Raw genomic sequence first — 17,625 nt, 5'->3', positions numbered from 1 at the left:
TTTCTATTAGGAGAAACGCACTGTCCATGCAGCCCCAGGTCCAGGTCCACAACAGGGGGTCACCCTCCCTGTCCCCCGCCCCTCCTCTGCTGCCCAGGAAGGGTCCTGGGGCTGCCGGGCCTGGGGGAGGAGGCCGCCCGGGAGGAGGTGGGCCCGGGGGTCCGGCGAGGCTGTCCTGTCCCACGGGGCCCCCCTGGCTCACAGGAGCCCAGGCCCCGCGTGGCGGACCGCAGAAGGGGCGGCGTGTCCCACGAGGTCGCGCGGGTGGAGCAGCAAGCGCAGGTGTGGCTGTGGGCACCGGGGGGCCGCCAGGCCCTGCTCCCAGGGAGGCCCAGCGGGCGCAGGGGTGCGGGGGGCGGGGTGCGGGGGGCGGGGGCGGGAGGGTCCGCAGCTCACAGCGCGCTCAGGTGCGGCAGCGCGTCCAGGGCCGTGCGGTCCCGCGCGGCCGCCGCCGCCTCCACGCCGCGCAGCCACTCGGTGCACCTGCGCACCAGCCCCTCGTCCGGGGCCCCGGGCTCCTCCTCCTCGTACTCCACGTCGTCGTAGCGGTGCCGGTCGTTGAGCAGCGACACCGGGAGCACGCGGCGCGGGTCCGGCCGCGGGTGCGGGGCCTGCGGGCCGCGGGGCAGCAGCGGGCCCCCGGGGTCGCCTCCCCCGCGCGGACCCGCGGCCTGGGCTCGGGCTCGGGCGTCGGCCGAGGGCGAGAGGGGCGGCGGGCGGGGCCGCGGGACCAGCAGGGCGGCCTCGGGGGGGAGGCGCAGGGAGAAGCGCGCGGCGGGCCCCGCGGTCCCCGCGGTGCGCACGGGGCTGCGGCCGGGGCCCGCCGGGGCCGGAGCGTGCGCAGGGGCCGGGCCCGGGGCGCGGCGGGCCGGGGGCCTCCGGAGCGTGGCCGAGGGCCAGGAGCGGGGCGGCGGCGCCGGGGGCCGCGGCTTCTCCCCGGCGGCGGGCGGCGCTGCCTTCCGGAGGGCTCCGGGCCTGCGGGGCGGCGGGCGCGCGGCGGGGGCCCCCGGGGCCGGGGCGGGAGGCGGCGGGAAGGGCATGGAGCCCCCGAGCCTGCGGAGCGTCAGCGCCGGAGAGGACACGGCGGCCCTAAGTCCCGGGCGCAGCCGGGCGCCCTCCCCGTCGGTGGGCGGGCCGCCCTCGTCCTCCCTCTCCCACCGCCGTCGGGCACTCACCGGGGCTGGAAGCCAAGCCCCGTCCTCCCCTCCGTCTGGGCCCGGCTCCTCGGCCCCGGCGCCCTCAGGAGCAGGAGTGCGGCCGGGACGCCGCTCGCCCGGGTGTCCACCGGCGGCTGCAGCCAGGAGACCGGAGACGCGCCGGGACGGGGGCGGGCGCAGGCGGGCGGGGCGTGTGCTCGTCCTGGGCGGGTCCTGCGCGTCGGGGAGGTCCCCCGCGAGCTCCCGCAGCCGCGAACGCGCTGGAAGGCCGGCCGCGGGGACCCCGGGGGAGGTGGGCCGCAGGGACCCCGGGAAGGTCGCAGGGACCCCGGGAAGGTCGCAGGGACCCCGGGGGAGGCGGGCCGCAGGGACCCCGGGAAGGTCGCAGGGACCCCGGGGAAGGTCGCAGGGACCCCGGGAAGGTCGCAGGGACCCCGGGAAGGTCGCAGGGACCCCGGGAAGGTCGCAGGGACCCCGGGGGAGGTCGGCCGCAGGGACCCCGGGGGAGGTCGGCCGCGGGGACCCCGGGGGAGGCCGCGGGGACCCCGGGAAGGTCGGCCGCAGGGACCCGTGGGGAACAGGCACCGTGTGAATCTGTCTACGTCGGACGCTGTCATCTCAGAAGGAACACCCAGCTCCCGGTGGGCACGGTGGTCCTTGTTGCCTGATGGTGATCGCGGCGCAGGAAGGAGACCTGGCCTTTCCCTGGGCGGGTCCTGTGGAGGCGATGAGAACAGCCCCCGCCAGCTTAGGTCCTGGCGGTGGGGGGCACCCCTAGTCTTCGGAGGCTGGCTGCGTGCCTGAGCGATTGCAAGGGACATCAGCAAGTCCGTCTCATTCCCCCCCCCCCCCCCCCGGTGTCAGAGGTCAAGGCTGATCCCAGTGGGGGAGGGGGGTGCGGGAGGCAGCCGGTTGCCGGTCCTCATTGGTGTTTCTCTCCCCGCCCCCACTCCCTCTCTGAAATCAATAAAATACTTCTGTTTTAGAAGTCTGCTTCCCTAAGGACCTTCAACGGTTACATCTCCAAACACCGGCTGACCACGCGGGAAGCGGGCTGTGCTCAGGGGAGCTCAGATGTGCCCGAGCCAGCAGTCCTAGGGGCAGGGCACCCCCCCCCCCCCAGCCCCCTGGCCGTCCCTCTGCACCCCGACTCCCCTGTGTTCCAGCCGAGGTGGCTACTGGGCCAGGACACCGGCAAGAGCCTTGCACCTCAGCGGGAGGGGCTGGGAGAGAGGAAGGTTTGCACCCCAATCTGTACCAGCACCCCCCAAACCATCCCACACTCACACCTTCTCCCAGTGCAAATGCAGCTTCAAGACACCGCTCCAGCTGTCACTCAGACATTCTCCCCTCCCACCCTCTCCCTGTCCCGGGGGTGGAGTGGGGGAGGGGGGAGGCGGGGGGGGGGGGGCCGCCTCGGGAGGCTCAGCCGCTGCTCCTGGAGTTCAGGGGGCAGCCCAGCCCCCAGGCCTCTCCAGGCTCCGAAGGCGCTGCGGGCTGCACTGGCTCCTGGTGCTGCCACTCCAGCGCGGGGGCGGGGCAGGTGCGGAAGCAGTGGGGGGGCTTTGTCAGGAGTGGGGGCCGGAGAGGAGGCGGGAAGGGGTCAAGCACCATTGCCTGTGGGCACAGCCTGAGGGACCCCCAGCCCCGAGGCTGGCATGGACCCAGGTCCAGGCTGTGCGGGTCAGCGAGGGCGTCGCCCTGTGCAGTTCTCGGGGCCTCGTGGGGCCCTGCCTGCCCGGGCCCCTCCAGGGTCTCCTTTGGTGATAATCCCAAGACCTACCTGCTTCCCCACCAAGGCTCTGGCTCTGGCCCTCCCTCCCCCCACACCAGGCTCCTGGGTTGCCCAGCCGGCTGTTGACTCTCCCCACCGCACACCTGGACCCTCCTGGACCCCCTGCCTGCTGGGCTCAGGGGACCCCCGGAGCGGCACACGCGTAAATGCGCTCGGCAGCGGGTCGGACCTAGGTGTCTCCAGAGAACCGCACGGAGCCCCGAGTTTCACTCAACTGAATCAAGGCTCTGCCCACTTAAAAGGTTGTAAATTTGATCCAAGAATGGGCTTATTTTAAAATTGTAAATATTTATATATTATTTTATTACATATAATAAGCAATTTTTAGTTTAAAGTAAAAACTTTCACATTTAAAGTATTTTTAAATCTTGACATTTTAGGAAAGCCAGAAAGGTTCATGCAGCGGAGACCTATCCCTGAATAGTCACAACTCAAACGCAGTTTGGAAAGGATTAAGAGAACGGCTACAAATCATTCAGATGGGCGATGATCAGCCTCCGTGGGGGAAGCACACGAGGGACGGGATCTAGTGGCAGGAGCGTCACAGTTTACTCGGCCGCGGGTTCCGTGTGCTGACGGCACGGCGGGAGGGTGGTCACCGGCTCAGGAAAACACTCCACCAAACCAACAGCCACTTCCAAAGGCTGTGCGGGTTCTGTCTGGTTCTCAGCTCAGGAGAGAAGAGCAGCACTTCATGACGGCGTCCCTGGGGGAGGAACCAGGTCAGAACCTGCCTCAGCGCAGGCGGCTCCCACCCGCTTCCTTCGCTGCTCTTATTAGGCTACAACCTCGCTGCTTTTCATTTACAACCGGCTTCCCGGTTACAAAGCAGCAAAGCTGCCTCCACGGCGCTGCCCTGAGCCCGCCAGGCGGGTCCGCAGTCTGCTCTCCCTCCTGACAGCAAGCCCAGGTCTCTGGAAGGTACAGGGCAGCGACCTCTGACCACAGGACAGACATTTCTGCGGCTTAGCACCGCACTCACGTGTCAGACCTCCCTTTCTCACTAACTTCTCTTTAAAAAAATAGAAGAATTTGTTTTGCTGGAGTCTCCACGGCCTATCTAGTGACTATCTGCCGTCGTGGAAGGCTCCAGAAGCTCTCATCCAAGCTGCTGGCAGCAAAGGTCCAGGCGACCGACCAAGCAGGAGTCCGTTCCCAGCCTCCCCGCTAACACGGTCACAACGGCGTCCCCTACACAACCTTCTTTTTATCCATCCCATTTAGAACATCGTTTCCTTTTGGGAAGAAAGTCAGCCTTCTAAGTCACAATTGACTGTAAAAACTACTAAAACTGATGTATTTCTGCAAAGCTAACTGGAGGACCAGACACGGAGGGACTCAAACGAGCTCACCTTGCATACGGGATGTACGACAGGCTGTACCTGCAAGAGAAAGTGCAGCTGCTGAAACGCAGTCTCACAACGCCCTGTTCCTGCGCCGTGCAGTACAGCAGCGCACGGCACAATCCCCCCCAGTGGGACCCGGACCAGCAGCCCGGCACCACTGGTCCTTGTGAAAATGCACAGGGCTGGGCACCCGCACCCTCCCGAGCCCCCCAAACTCTCTAAGCCACTCACGCCTGCTCCAGTCTGAGCTGTTGTAATAAGAAGTTACCCTTGTAAAGTTATCTATCTATAAAAAGAGGTAATATGCAAATTAGGCTGGGACGCTGTAATGGTCACGACCAGCTCAGGAGGAGGGGCCAGGCGGGGGCCCAGAGCCTGAGAGAACACGCAGGGGGCCAGAGCGGAGACACAAACCCCAGGGGGGCCCGGCCCCCAGCAGTCCTGCCTCGGCTCACGAGCTGCAGAGGAAAGACCTTTTCTGACTGCTCATTGACTAAGCTTGAGGTATGCCACTTGCTTGGGTAGTAAGAATCCAAGAAGGTGATCTAGGGTTTTTCCACCACACTCCTGGAGGAAAAAACGAAGGTCTGCTGCTGGAGGGTCTAAGAAATGTCATATCCAGTCCTAGCCGGTTTGGCTCAGTGGATAGAGCCTCGGCCTGCGGACCGCAGGGTCCGGTTCGATTCTGATCAAGGCCATGTACCTAGGTTGCAGGCTCCTCCCTGGCTGGGGCCCAGGTCAGGGCTCATGCAGGAGGCAACCAATCAAAGTGTCCCTCTCACATTGATGTTTCCCTCTGTCTCTCCCTCTCTCTTCCCCGCTCTCTAAAAATCAATGGAAACATATCCTCAGCTGAGGATAAAAAGAAATGTCATACCCTATGAAAGAGACATCTTGAAAAAGCCTAAAAAAAGTTGTCATTTTTTTGTGGTGAAGGGACTGGCACCTTCCCCTGATCAGCCTGGTCGCCTCCCGCAGAGGGAGGCCAGACTGCCGTTTAGGCCTAAGCCGTCAGTAGGACATCCCCTGAGGGATCCCGGACTGTGAGAGGGGGTGGGCGGGGCTGCGCGATTTCACGTGCTGGGCTTCTAGCATTTTGAATAGAAACTGTCAAATGATTGAGAATAAAGTGCATTCTCCCTTAGAAATAAATAAATCGTTAAATACAGCTGATGAAATAAAGAGCAACATAACAGAGAAAATGACTGACGAATTCAATGTAAAATTCTATTTCACTGAGAGAGAAACCTCTTCACAGACCCCTTTGCAATGCAGGGCAATGCGTTTAACATTCGTTGATGGTACACTTATGGGTGGAAACGGGCCATAGAAAGATGACCCCAGGCTGGGTAACAGCTAACAGGGAGGGGCTGACCGACCCCTGGAAGGAAAAACAAAACTCCGCGATGCAGACAGCGTGTGGAAACCCTCCCGGTCAGGCTCGGAGTGTGGGAGGAGAGCACTTCCTGTCCCTCACTCGCAGGGCCTTTGGCCGCGGCTGGACTGGATGCGGCCCAGGCCATGAAGGCTCGGGGCCACGTAGGACGGGGAGGAGGGGCGTGCCTGGCACACAGAGGAGCAGGACCACAGCTGCTCCCACTGCGGTCCTCAGGGAGTCGGCATCAGCGGGAACCAGCAGCACAGCGCCTGCCCAGCGAGGGGCAGACCACACCCTCGGGCTCAGCATGACACGGCCCTGCTTCGTGGACTCCTGCGGCGTCACCTACGTCTTATCACTTCTTCACATCTCAGAAGACAAGTACAGGCACCTGGTGTGATTACACAAGATCCCTCCCCCACCCTGACACACACACACACACACACACACACACACACGCACGCACGCCTCCCTGCCCACCTGCAGTCACCACCGAGCCCGGGAGTCCCAGGGGACCCCCTGCAGACTCAGCGGACCGCTCCGGGGGCCTGGCCCCACCGAGGGACACGCTTCCACCCCAGCCGAGCGCCCACGGCCTCCCAGGCCAGCTCAGAGCAGGTGCTCTCACGCGCAGGGAGCACGGACTTCCTAGCGGGCGAGACTTACCAGGTCATGGACAGGAACTGTAGGATGCAGAAGAGCAGGGCCAGCCCCTTCTTATGCCACTGGCGCAGGGAAACAGAGAGCGAGTGAAGGCTTTTCAGACTCTTTCTCCACCTCCTGTAACTCCCTCCCTTCCCAAGCGTAAGCGGACAGCTCCCTTTGACCAGGTCTAGCATGACCAGGTCACGCCGCAGCCGGTGTGAAACTTCACTACCGCATCCACTGATTTCAATCCTCTACACGCCTGGCATTGCGCCGCACGGCGGGCACGGGCTGCACACGCTGCCTCTGCTTGGTTAGGGCCTGGAGTCATGTGACCGTTTCCCCCTCAGTCCTAGTAGAGCTGAACCTCCGTAGAACCTACAGATCTTACTCAGTCTCACTTGCCCCTCTTCTTGAATTATTTTTTGAAGGAAAACTGCCTTGTACTGGGATCTTCTGGAATAATGCATAATAAGCAGTTTCCATGATTTTTTAAATGATCCACTTTTAGAATTCCTTGTCCATTTTTAATTGTCATTTATTTACTTTTTATGTAATCTACTGCTTATAAATGAACAGGCTGCTAGCCCATTCCAAAGCCAGAAAGCAATTCCCCCGGGACATGAAGAGACTGTTAGGACGTTTCCTTTCCCCATCACCGGGACGTGGTGTCAGTAACTCTCCCGGGGCCACGGGCAGCAGCCTGACTGCAGTGAGGACCAGTCAGCTCTGCCCGTTCCAGCTGCAGAAGCCACGGCAGGTCTGTCACCAACCAGATGTCACCACCCACGTTAGGGACACCCATCTTTGGTGGGTTTAAGGGGCAGACGGTGAGCTCCTTCGAGGGAACCGTTAGTGGGAAGCAGGCGTGGCCCCGTACTTACCCACAGAGCAGCGCACAGGGTAAGCACGAAACACACCTGGGGGGGAGAGAGCGCGGTGAGTGCGCGTCCTCGCAGAAGCTGGACGAGAAGCTCACGTCTCTGCCCTCGGTGGCGTGGATGCCACCACAGAGCACAGCGGCGACGTGAGCTCTTCTCTCTGAAAGGACAGCAGCTGCCCACCTGCTCCTTTGTAGTGAACAGATAGAAGCGTGTCCGTCATGTCCTGGGGGGGGGGGGGGGGAGGCGGCACTTAGAAGGTGCTAAGTGTCAGCATGTCTTCACCTTCGTTAGGCACAATCCTGTCAGCAGCACATGAGGCCGTGCAAAGCGTCCGACTAGGAGTGCGGACAAGTCACCACCAGAGTTAGATCCGAGGAGTGACGAACAGTCCCTGGGGGGGGGCTGTGTCTCTAACTGTCTGCGTGCCGTGCAGCTAGGGACACTGCCACTCGGGGCTCGGGTGCCCTGGACGGGATCAAACGTGTGCCAGCTGAGTGAAATGTGGGCCTGCCGGAGTCTACCGGTGTAGGTAACGCCTCCGTCTCCCAGACGGAGGTCACCGTCACACACCTGCTGCTCCAGGAGCGGGCATGGGAAAGTCAAAGGGACTCCGCTGACCTCTCCCAGGCCAATGAATACCACGGATGCAATGTAACGAGTATGATGAAGCTGAGGAAGGACACAAATAAAAACTGGGCTAAAAAGTCTTTTAGTCTGGAGGAGGGAGAGGACACACTTTACCCTGAAAACATTTCCTAACTTACAAATCTACAGGCGGTGTTTAAAGAGCTAGTTGAGAGCTAAAAGGACAAAGCAGCTGTGCTAACACTTCACTTCAGCAGCTTGAGGGGGAGAGCTCTGCGGGGGACACAGGACAGCAGGTGGGACAGGCTCGGCGGAGAGGGCGCGGGTTCCCTCTGCCCAGCACACCCAAAGCGACGATCCGTGAACACCCCCACAGGCATGACGATGGAACTAAATGTTTCTAACGCAAACGTCCAAAAACAGGAGAGCCCTGAATTCAGTGGGACCGATGGCAGGGACAGCCCACAGCTAGCGCTGCCTGCTGCTGGGAGTGTCAGCCAGCGACGGAGGGACAGCGTCAGGGGACAGGCCACCGAACGACTGCCAGCCCCCCCTCCAAGAGCGCCCACAGCAGCTCCCCAAGAACGCGCGTGGCTGGACCATGACACGCAGCAGCTCGGACTCCCTTCCCTGGAGCCGCCACGTTGGGCCGATCCTGTGGGTGACACTGCATCACCCACCCGGCCTCCGTCACCATCACACACAACAAGAGAAACGGGACGGAAGACTGACGGAAAGACGGCCGTGGGAGGTGAGACAATAATGCAACAGTCCTTCCGCAGAGCCTCCGTCTCGCGCTACTCACAAGCATGATGATGGTGGCGAGCAGCCGCGTGGTCTCGAACATCTTCTTCAGCTGCTTGAAGGGGCCCATCAGAAAGCACGTGCTGAGGGAGAGAACGGTGCTGAGAGGGGCGCCAGGCCGGTCCTCACGGTCACGCCTAACCATCTCTAAGTCCGGCTCGGCTTTCCTGAACACCGAGGGAACCCGAGTCTCCTAGGCGACGTGAGTGCCCCCTCTGGAGCTCCAAGCGAACCAGGAGCCCACGCGGCCTGAGCTGACGCCATCGCCACCACTTCCTGTCCAGGCTGGTCCCATCGGACCGAGGAACAAGCACGGGGCAGAGGGCACAGCCCAGCAGCCACGCTGAGACTGCCATGCCAGCTGCATTCAGACCAGGCGGGGCGAGCGGCAGGCGTGAGCCGGGAAAGCTGGCGGAGCTCGGCCTTGGCGCACCCACCTTCACTGGACAACACTCTGACCCAGAAAGTTCCTGAGAAAGACGGTCCCCTCGGAAAGCGAAGTGCACAAACGCGGGCTCATAAATCTGACCCCAGCAGACACCAACACGCCCAAACACGCGCCCGAGATGCTCCAAGAGCGTCCCAAGGCCAGCCCCGCACCCCCGCCCCGACTTCCTGCACAGCCCGCTCCCACTGGGACGCAGGCTTCATGAGAGCAGGCCCTGGGCTCCGGAGCCCTGTCTGGGGGAGCCTGCTCCTCACGCACTAGGCACATCCCCAGCTGGACATGGGGCCTTATACAGCAGTGCCACCTCCTAAATGGGCAGAAGAGTCCCTGGCACACAGTGGGGCCTTATACAGCAGTGCCACCTCCTAAACGGGCAGAAGAGGCCCTGGCACACAGTGGGGCCCCAGGGCTGGCTCTTCCTACCAGGGACCTCTCATGGCAGCTGGCACACCACACGCAGCAGGAGTCAGTACACACTCATCACACGAACACGGACTTGTGGCTGGATTCACAGGATGTCAGAGCCAGAGAAATACGTCCTGCTAGGAAGGTGTTTATTGGGAAGGAAACTTGTGATGACGACAGCAAACAAAGAATCCGAGAAGCCGAGCGTGTGCACATACCTGGCTAAGGCAGCAATGTTCCCGAAGGTGTAGAACACGGCGAAGAGCTTGATGCCCCCGGGGAGCCACAGCAGGCCCGTGCCCTGCGTGCAGACAGGAGAGGTGCTTAGGCTTCCCACGGTGATGCTTCACACGAAACGTGCTACCAGAGCAGTGATGTAAACACGTGACGTATGAGTTTTAAGCATAAGTGCGCTCGATACATGTCATTTTAAAAAGTTAATTTCAATGTTACTTGCTAATTTGAATCTTGGGTCTATCATAAGTACAGATAACTGAAGCACAGCACAACTTCCTTTGTACATGTGGGTAAATCTCAGTGTACTTAAACTCCTTTTAAAGTGAGTTAAAAAGGTAATTAACATCTAAATTACCGACTCTTCAGCTCCTTTATTTAACTTTAAGGGAATAATAATTGGTAGCCCCCAATATTAACTTCTACATCTTTGCACTGATCTCTGCCCTTCCTTCAAGCGACTAACTAGGTCCCATCCCAGTCTCAGAGCCATCCGGACAAAGCAGGCTGCTCTGCGCTACGCCGGCCACAGAGCAGAAATGACCACGCGACCCGCGCCTTCACTCACGAGGATGGAGAAGAAGATGCCGCTCACGAAGCAGATGGCAAACCACTTCAGCCTGGTGTTGAAGCTCAGCGAGGAGGCGTCCAGGACCTGGGAGGAGGGGAATCAGAAAGGCGCTTGGGCCCCACACACCACCCGGTTCTTCACACTAACTCCAGGGCGTGGTCCCTCGAACCCAGTGTGGACGTGTGTGTCCTGTGCAAACGGCAGTGTCGTTTAACAGCAGGAGGACCCACGATGGTCAGGGAAGCTCGAAGGTGGCCTGGGACCAGGCGGCCCTGAGGAACCACTGCATCTTGGCAGGTGTGATACCAGGACTGTGCTCAGGTTAGACAGCACATCACCGTGACACGGACAAGGTGACACCAAGCATGAGACAGACGGTAAAACACGGGGCGCCTGAAAAGCAGAGGGAAGGTGCAACAAGACGGGCAAACTGCCGGTAAATGCCAAGGCTGGTCGTGGGCACACAGGGCGCACACCGCCGCCCAGCACCTGTCTAGGTTGCTGAGATGAGGTGCCCTGCGGGAAGGGAGGGGCTGGAGAGGGCAGCCTTCTGGAACCTTCCTCCACCAGCGGCTCAGAGCCTGGAGGCTGGGGGCACACCGGCCTGCTGATGGGGACCTGCACAGCCCGCAGCAGTGTCTGCCATTAGACACCCTGACTGACAGCCTCCACTGTAGTGTTCCCTGCAACAGCTCCGGAGCCCCGGATCGCCCACCAGCATGAAAACCATGTGTGAACAGTTATTTGTTTTAGAGCAGCGGTCGCCAACTGGGGGGCTGCGGACCACGGGCGGCCCGTGAGGTCCAAAAGGTTGGCGATTCCTGCTCGTCGCGCAAGGGCTAACACCGTGGGGGAAGCAGAGACGCCTGCGCACGTGGTAAGGCAGGACAGTGCGGCATGCAGTGACCATGAGCGGGCACACTCGGTTACCACGGGCACTAGTAACATGTAGCTTCCCGATAAGGCGGGGACAGGACAACAGCTCCAAGAAACTAGAAATATACGTAAGAATTTACACACCAAAATTTAAACGTCTAACTTACATTATAGCACATACTTATAAACAAGACTGCGTATAATGTAATTTCCAAGAATAATAAAGTAAAAACAGAAAGTTTTACATGCAAAAGCTCAAATACCTTGGGCTACGTCCTTACCTGAGTCCATTAATCTGTGAATCCTTACGTAGCATGAAAGTAGATAAAAATAACTGAATAAGGATTCTGTCAAAGTAACACCCATCACTTTTAACCCATTTTATTTAGTTTTGTTAATCCTCACCCGAGGATATTTTCCATTGGTTTTTAGGGAGAGTGGAAGGGAGAGGGAAAGAAGTGAGAGAAACACATTGATTGGTTGCCTCCTGCATGAGCCCTGACCAGGGCCCGGGTCGGGGAGGAGATTGCAACCAAGCCTGCCTTTTACCGGAATTGAACCCGGGACCCTTTGGTCCGCAGGCCGACACTCTAACCATTGAGCCAAACCAGGTAGGGCACTTTTTAACCCACTTTAAATATTTTTTAAATGTTTGTTTAATTCAGACATTCTTGTTTCCAGCAATGTCATCTGTTTATAGCAAAACTGGTCTCTGGATTTTAAACAAAAAATGAACTTGCCTATAAAACCATCTGAACGTCATTCTTTCTGATCCAGAAGAATCCCCATCAAGTGTATTTTAACCACACGGGGACTAGAGGAACTGAAACCCTGAAGACCGCACCTGGCATGGGGGGCGACCCACTGTTCCTACCAACATGGGAGTGTCCGAGGTAAGAAGGACTTCAACGGGCAGTGTGAGCCCCAGCCGTGTGAGAAGGCGTGACAAGAGCAGACAGGCGTCATTTCACTCCCGTCCGAGTCCGAGCCGCCCGCTGCTGTGCGGTCAGTGGCTGGTCTGCCACAGCCCTTCCCCCCTCTCACATGCTCCTCTGTGTGCCGTAGGCACGCTCCCTTCTCCGGCTCCCCGTGATGCAGTGAGCAGCAGTCAGACCCACAGGAGCAGAGCGGGAAGGACAGGCATAGAGGTCACCGGGGGAAATCCCCCCATGGTGCCTAGCAACGGGCAAAACCGGGAAAACCAGGACCCCAGCGACCTTTCCTCCCCAGCAAAGGGCTGGGCGTGCAGTTCTGGCCCCGCCCTGCCCTGCCCCGCCCCCCCCGAATGCTGTTGGTCACGGTGGGCCTGGGGGGGGGGGGGGGGCAGGAGCCCTTCCTGCTGCAGTGCACGTGGCACAGCCCGGGACCAGCACAGGCCATCACACAGCGGTGCAAACAGCGCAGCCGGCTTTAGGGAGGAGCCGGGAGACTGGCGCTACCACAGGGCACAGCCGTGCAGGCCAGCGCCTTGCTCCGGCCACTTGAATAAAGGGGACACGGTGGCCTCAGCTGATGAACGTCCTCTTCCAAACCCCCGTGCGCACGGGAGAGACAGGTGGGAGCGAGCACAGCAAACAGGCCCGCTCCCGGGCCTGCCCTTACTCGGAGGCTCATCCGCTAACAGCCACCGGTGCCTTGGAAACGGAGGCCATGGGTGGGAACGCCCCACTGCTGGCTGCTACCAACCAGCAAGCCCCGCTCCAGAACACCTCTCCCCTGCCCTGGATCACTGCCCTGGCTCCCAGGCTTAGGTCCAACCCTTGGAGCCCTCAGGGAACTGACCGGCTTCTCCCCCCGCTCAATGGTGAGCCCTGTTCTCTCCGAGACCATCTCCACCAACCCGAGACCTGCTGAAGCGCTTCCCATCTTAACAAGGAAACTTTCCTTTGACTTCACCCTCCAGCCTCTGCTGGCTAGCTCATTCATCCACGCACCCACCCATCCATCCACCCACCCATTTATCCACCACCCACCCACCCACCCACCCTCCCATCCATCCACCCACCCATCCACCCACCCATTTACCCACTACTCATCCACCCACCCACCCTTCCATCCACCCACCACCCTCCCATCCACGCACCCATTTACCCACCACCCATCCACCCACCCACCCTCCCATCCATCCACCCACCCATCCATGCACCCACCCATTTATCCACCACTCATCCACCCACCCACCCTCCCTCCCATCCATCCACGCACCCACCCATCCATGTATCTCCTACTGAGTGCTCGCAGGTGCCTGCTCTGAGTGCTGGGGGAGGAGCCTGCCTCCTGGTAAAAGGTGTCGGGAGGCCGCCCTGCCTACAGCATGCCTGGCGTCTGCGAGGAGCTGCAGCGGCCGGGGCCCTGGCCCTCCTGCCCCTTCCGTATCTCAGCCCCACGCCCTCACGCCTGGGTCTCTTCACCTGAGCCCTGGGCAGACGAAGCTCCTCTCCCATCGAGCCATCGAGGCCTCTCACAGGGGCGAGGGGACCCTGAAGATACTTTTCTCCTCTCTGACCCACTCCCCCCCCCCCCGACCTCAGGGTTCATAGAACTGCCCACTTGGTTTTGTCCAGGGATTCCTCCCTCCACGGTGAGAGGACCCACGTCTTCCCTGATCTCCCGGGACTCCGACCAGTGCCCATCACGTGGGGACAATGGAACGGGGGGGGGGGGGGGGGAGGGGGGAGACAGCAGGCTGAGGGAGCCCTTCCACTTTGGCTTGTTGCTTAACTGGCTTCTCTCCCATTCGGCTGAGCTCCTGACCCTGGGAAACCCAGGAAGGCCGCTGTCCTCACACCAAGTGCCCACACCATGCCCATCAGGGGCAGTAAGGGCTGTGAAGAGAAACTCAGCCGGTGAGGTGGAGAGCAGGAGGGAGGGGCCCTCCGATGCAACCTGGGCGACATGGACGCTCTCAGAGGCCTTCCTGAGACCTGAGCGAAGCAGGGGTGCACAGAGGGAGAGCCCCTCCCCCTCGTTCTACCAAACCTCCCCCAGCCATTCCTCCACTCGCTCTCCAGAAACGGGCGCTGGTCACCTTGCCAGATCCTGGCTTCCACAGAGCCAACCTGGGGAAGGCCCAGTGGGCACACCCTCCTTGGCACATGCCAGGCACGTTCTCCTTGACCAGTCGAACTACACGCCTCACCCCTCCCAGGACTAGAACCCTCCAGGGCAACAGCAACTTCCTGTCCTTCATCCCAAGGAACAGCGAGACTCCAGTCTCCTTCCCGCCCCGCCGGACACTAAATCACTCCCCTCCACCAGCTCCAGACAGCGCAGGTGGCTCCTCCCAGGTCTCCTCGGCATCCTCGTCCGCACTTCCCCGAAACAACCTCCCCCGAGTCCACAACAGAAAGCAGCAGCTAAGGCACCCCATTACCTTCTCCCTAGGCTGTGGGCTCAAGACAAGCGGCTCCATCACCTCCAGGTCCCCAAGGTGCAGAGCTGATCGGCCCAACAGAACTTTCCACAAGGGGGCGTGCTGATCACCCACTGTCCGAAGCCGCAGCCACCGCATGTGCCTACTGAGCCCCCGAAGTGTGGCAGGTGTAACTACCGTGATCACAATTAGTGCAAGTGCAAACAGCTGTGGCCATGGCCAATGCACAGCACAGACTGAGCACATGAACTGGGGCACAACCGTTCACTGAGGGAGCTGGTGACACGTTCCTGCCACGCTGGCATTTCTCCTATTAGGACCTGAGGGTTCCTGCATTACCCTGATTCGCAAACTGGTTAGTTCCCTGAGAGCAGCAGATGCTTGTCTTACAGTTTCTAAACCCCGCCCGCCGGCCCAGGACCCTGCCCACAGATGTGCTGAGCAATGGGACAGGGAAGGGGGCAGACAAAACATCCTCACCAATTCCATGCCCAGTTGCAGGAATTGGTGACAGGCAAACAGGAATTGGTCAGCATGCAACTCACAAAAAACACTTAGGAAGCAGTTTCGCTCCTATTTTTAACTCTCGACAGAGGAAGTAACCTTATCAAGTCCCGCGGGGAGGTGGACACGAGGATTTTAAATCTCTTATCAGGCTCTGCCGGATCGATCAGGCAACTTCAACTCAGCAGCTCCCCTCCTTCCTACAGACAGCGCCCCTCGCAGCAGCTCCCCGATGCCCGGGCGCACGGCGGCAGCTCCGGGGCCGGGCCTGCACCCCCTCCGCCGCACAGCCCCCAGCGCAGACCCGCGCCCCGCGCCGCACCAGGCACCCGGGCGGAGCGGGTAGGGGCAGCGCGGGGCAGACGGGCAGCAAACGGGCCCCTCAGGATCGGAAGCCCAAAGGGGCGTGTCTCAGCGAGCCTCCGCACACCCACGAAAGCCTGGGCGCCCCAAACCCTGCGGGAGCAGGCGGAGCCCTCCGCAACCCAGGTGCGGGCAGTGTAGGCACCGCCCCACCCCCGGGCCCCCGCCCCACCCCCGGGCCCGGCCCAGCACCCACCCCCGGGCCCCCGCCCCACCCCCCGGGCCCCCGCCCCCGGGCCCGGCTCAGCACCCACCCCCGGGCCCCCGCCCCACCCCCGGGCCCCCGCCCCACCCCCGGGCCCGGCCCAGCACGCACCCCCGGGCCCCCGCCCCACCCCCCGGGCCCCCGCCCCCGGGCCCGGCTCAGCACCCACCCCCGGGCCCCCGCCCCACCCCCTGGGCCCCCGCCCCCGGGCCCGGCTCAGCACCCACCCCTTGGGCCCCCGCCCCACCTCCTGGCTCGGCCCGGCCCGGCACTCACCTGCGCGGTCAGGCCCTGCTCCTCGTCGTCCTGGCCGCTCAGGACCCGCCGCAGTTTCTCCATGGCCGCGCTCCGGGCCCAGCGGCCGACACTCGTTGCCCGGCCGCCGAGAACCCGGAACCGAAAGCCCCCGGGCCGACCGGAAATCCGGGTCCCCCGCTTCCGGCGCGTCCTGAGCGGCCACCTTCGCAGCGCACGCATGCGCGCTGCGGCTCTCCGCCCTCGCGGTGCGCGCTCCGCGGCGGGACCATCCACTCCGGCTCCCGTTTGCTAACCTGCAGTGTCCGGTGCCCGGCCGCGGTCTGTCCGGCCGCGCTTCCGCCGTGTGCGCGCCTCTCGGGGACTCACTGCTCCCACGGCCCCGCGCCCACTGCCCAGGCCCCGTCCGGCGTCCTCTGGGCGGGCGGCTGGGACGTGCGTTACGGAGAAAACGCGCGAAAGGGGCTTCAGGCCGCGGTGCGGGCGGCTGGCCCCGAGTGCCATGCTGAGGAGGCAGCAACGTGCCGTGAGCGAGGTGCCATCGAGCACAGGTCACAGGTTCCAGGCCGGGGCCTGCGCCTCCCGGAGTGAGCTTGGCCTGCCCCTGCGGGCGCCCAGGACCTGGTTTGAGATGGAGTCACTGCTGTGTGATGGTGTGTGCTCGCTGCTCTGGATCCCGGCCCCCTTCCCACCCAGGGAACTGTTTCAGCCCGTCTGCATCTCGTGCCCGCAAACCTAGAAGATCTAGTAGCTTCTTTCTCCCTCTTCCTGCTTCTCGGCTAGGGAGCCCGCCGGGGCCAGGGCCTTCGCGAACGCAGGCAGTGCAGGCACAAAACCGGGATCGAACTCGGGACCCTTCAGTCCGGAGACTGACGCTCTGTCCACTGAGCAACTGGCTAGGGCTGCACCACAGCTTCCTTCCCACAATACGTGTTTGCACACGCGTGTACATGCAGAGACTCACATGTTTGGCCACACCACCCGCTGAGAGGCTGAAATCAGGATCCCACCAAGAGGCCTCTGAAGCTCGGTTCTCCGGGCTTGAAATCCTGCTCCCGCACCGCCTGGCCCACCCAGCTCCTGCCAGCTCCCCTGGACCTGCGGTCTCCCCTCGCCTTCCGGACCTACTGAGACAGGGCCGCCGCTGCCCTGGGCCCTGCTACTGCTGTCCATCCCGAGCGGACCCTCCAGCTGCTCAGCCAGCTTGCCTGGCCAGTCAGTCATCCCGCTCAACTGCTGACCTCTTCCAGGCCCCAACCCCAGGCACAGGGCCTGGCACGTGACAGAAACTCAGCAGGCGCTTCCAGCATGAGTGCATGAGCAACAGGAGAGCACAGCAAAGAAGCGGAGACATAAATCCCCTCCCCATGGCCACTGGGGTTCGTTGTAGGAGAAAACAAGTCTTGGTGTCAACTCACAGTTATTGTTGAGGGAGTCCCGGGTGGCAGCTGCCCAGGCTGACAGGGTGGGCACACAGATGCCAGAGAGCAGGCCTGCCCCGCCCTGTGATGGGACTGGCCGGGAACACAGGAAATTCTATTCCCTGGTGCGGCCATTCCCCGAATGCTACAAGGATCTCAGCTGCGTGCCCTGCGAGTCCTTCAGCCCTTTACATGGTTTTCCTGGTTTCAGCGTGGACTTGTGACTGTTGCTGGGTAACGGAGGGACGTGGTCTTCCTGTCTCGACAGGGTCTTCTCCCAGCAAAGAGGGGCGGCGTCCCCCAGAACAGGCCGCATGAATTCAGGTCTCTCGTCTTCATTGCTTTTCCTCTCTTCACGGGTTCCCAGAGTCTAGCA

General features: G+C 61.7%; 2 protein-coding genes across 2 annotated transcripts; both read right to left on the bottom strand.

Annotated features, from left to right (window-relative positions):
• Window positions 1-392: 392 nt before the first annotated feature.
• On the bottom strand, window positions 393-1,157 carry PRR18 (proline rich 18; the record flags this gene model as incomplete). The annotated part of the gene is made up of 1 exon (XM_079781148.1): window positions 393-1,157. Exon 1 carries the CDS (start codon window positions 1,038-1,040, stop codon window positions 393-395), a length of 648 nt encoding a protein of 215 aa, XP_079637274.1. The 5' UTR covers window positions 1,041-1,157.
• A 2,057-nt stretch (window positions 1,158-3,214) lies between these two features.
• On the bottom strand, window positions 3,215-15,979 carry SFT2D1 (SFT2 domain containing 1). The gene is made up of 8 exons (XM_079780165.1): window positions 15,850-15,979; window positions 10,250-10,336; window positions 9,666-9,748; window positions 8,596-8,677; window positions 7,206-7,241; window positions 6,343-6,401; window positions 4,305-4,334; window positions 3,215-3,658 (listed from the first exon to the last, which is right to left on the bottom strand). Exons 1-8 carry the CDS (start codon window positions 15,910-15,912, stop codon window positions 3,619-3,621), a joined length of 480 nt encoding a protein of 159 aa, XP_079636291.1. The 5' UTR covers window positions 15,913-15,979; the 3' UTR covers window positions 3,215-3,618.
• Between the last annotated feature and the right edge of the window lie 1,646 nt (window positions 15,980-17,625).

Source organism: Cnephaeus nilssonii (assembly GCF_951640355.1).
Source record: "Cnephaeus nilssonii genome assembly, chromosome: 9".
Lineage (NCBI taxonomy): Eukaryota > Metazoa > Chordata > Mammalia > Chiroptera > Vespertilionidae > Cnephaeus > Cnephaeus nilssonii.
This window is presented reverse-complemented; position numbering and strand designations above follow the sequence as displayed.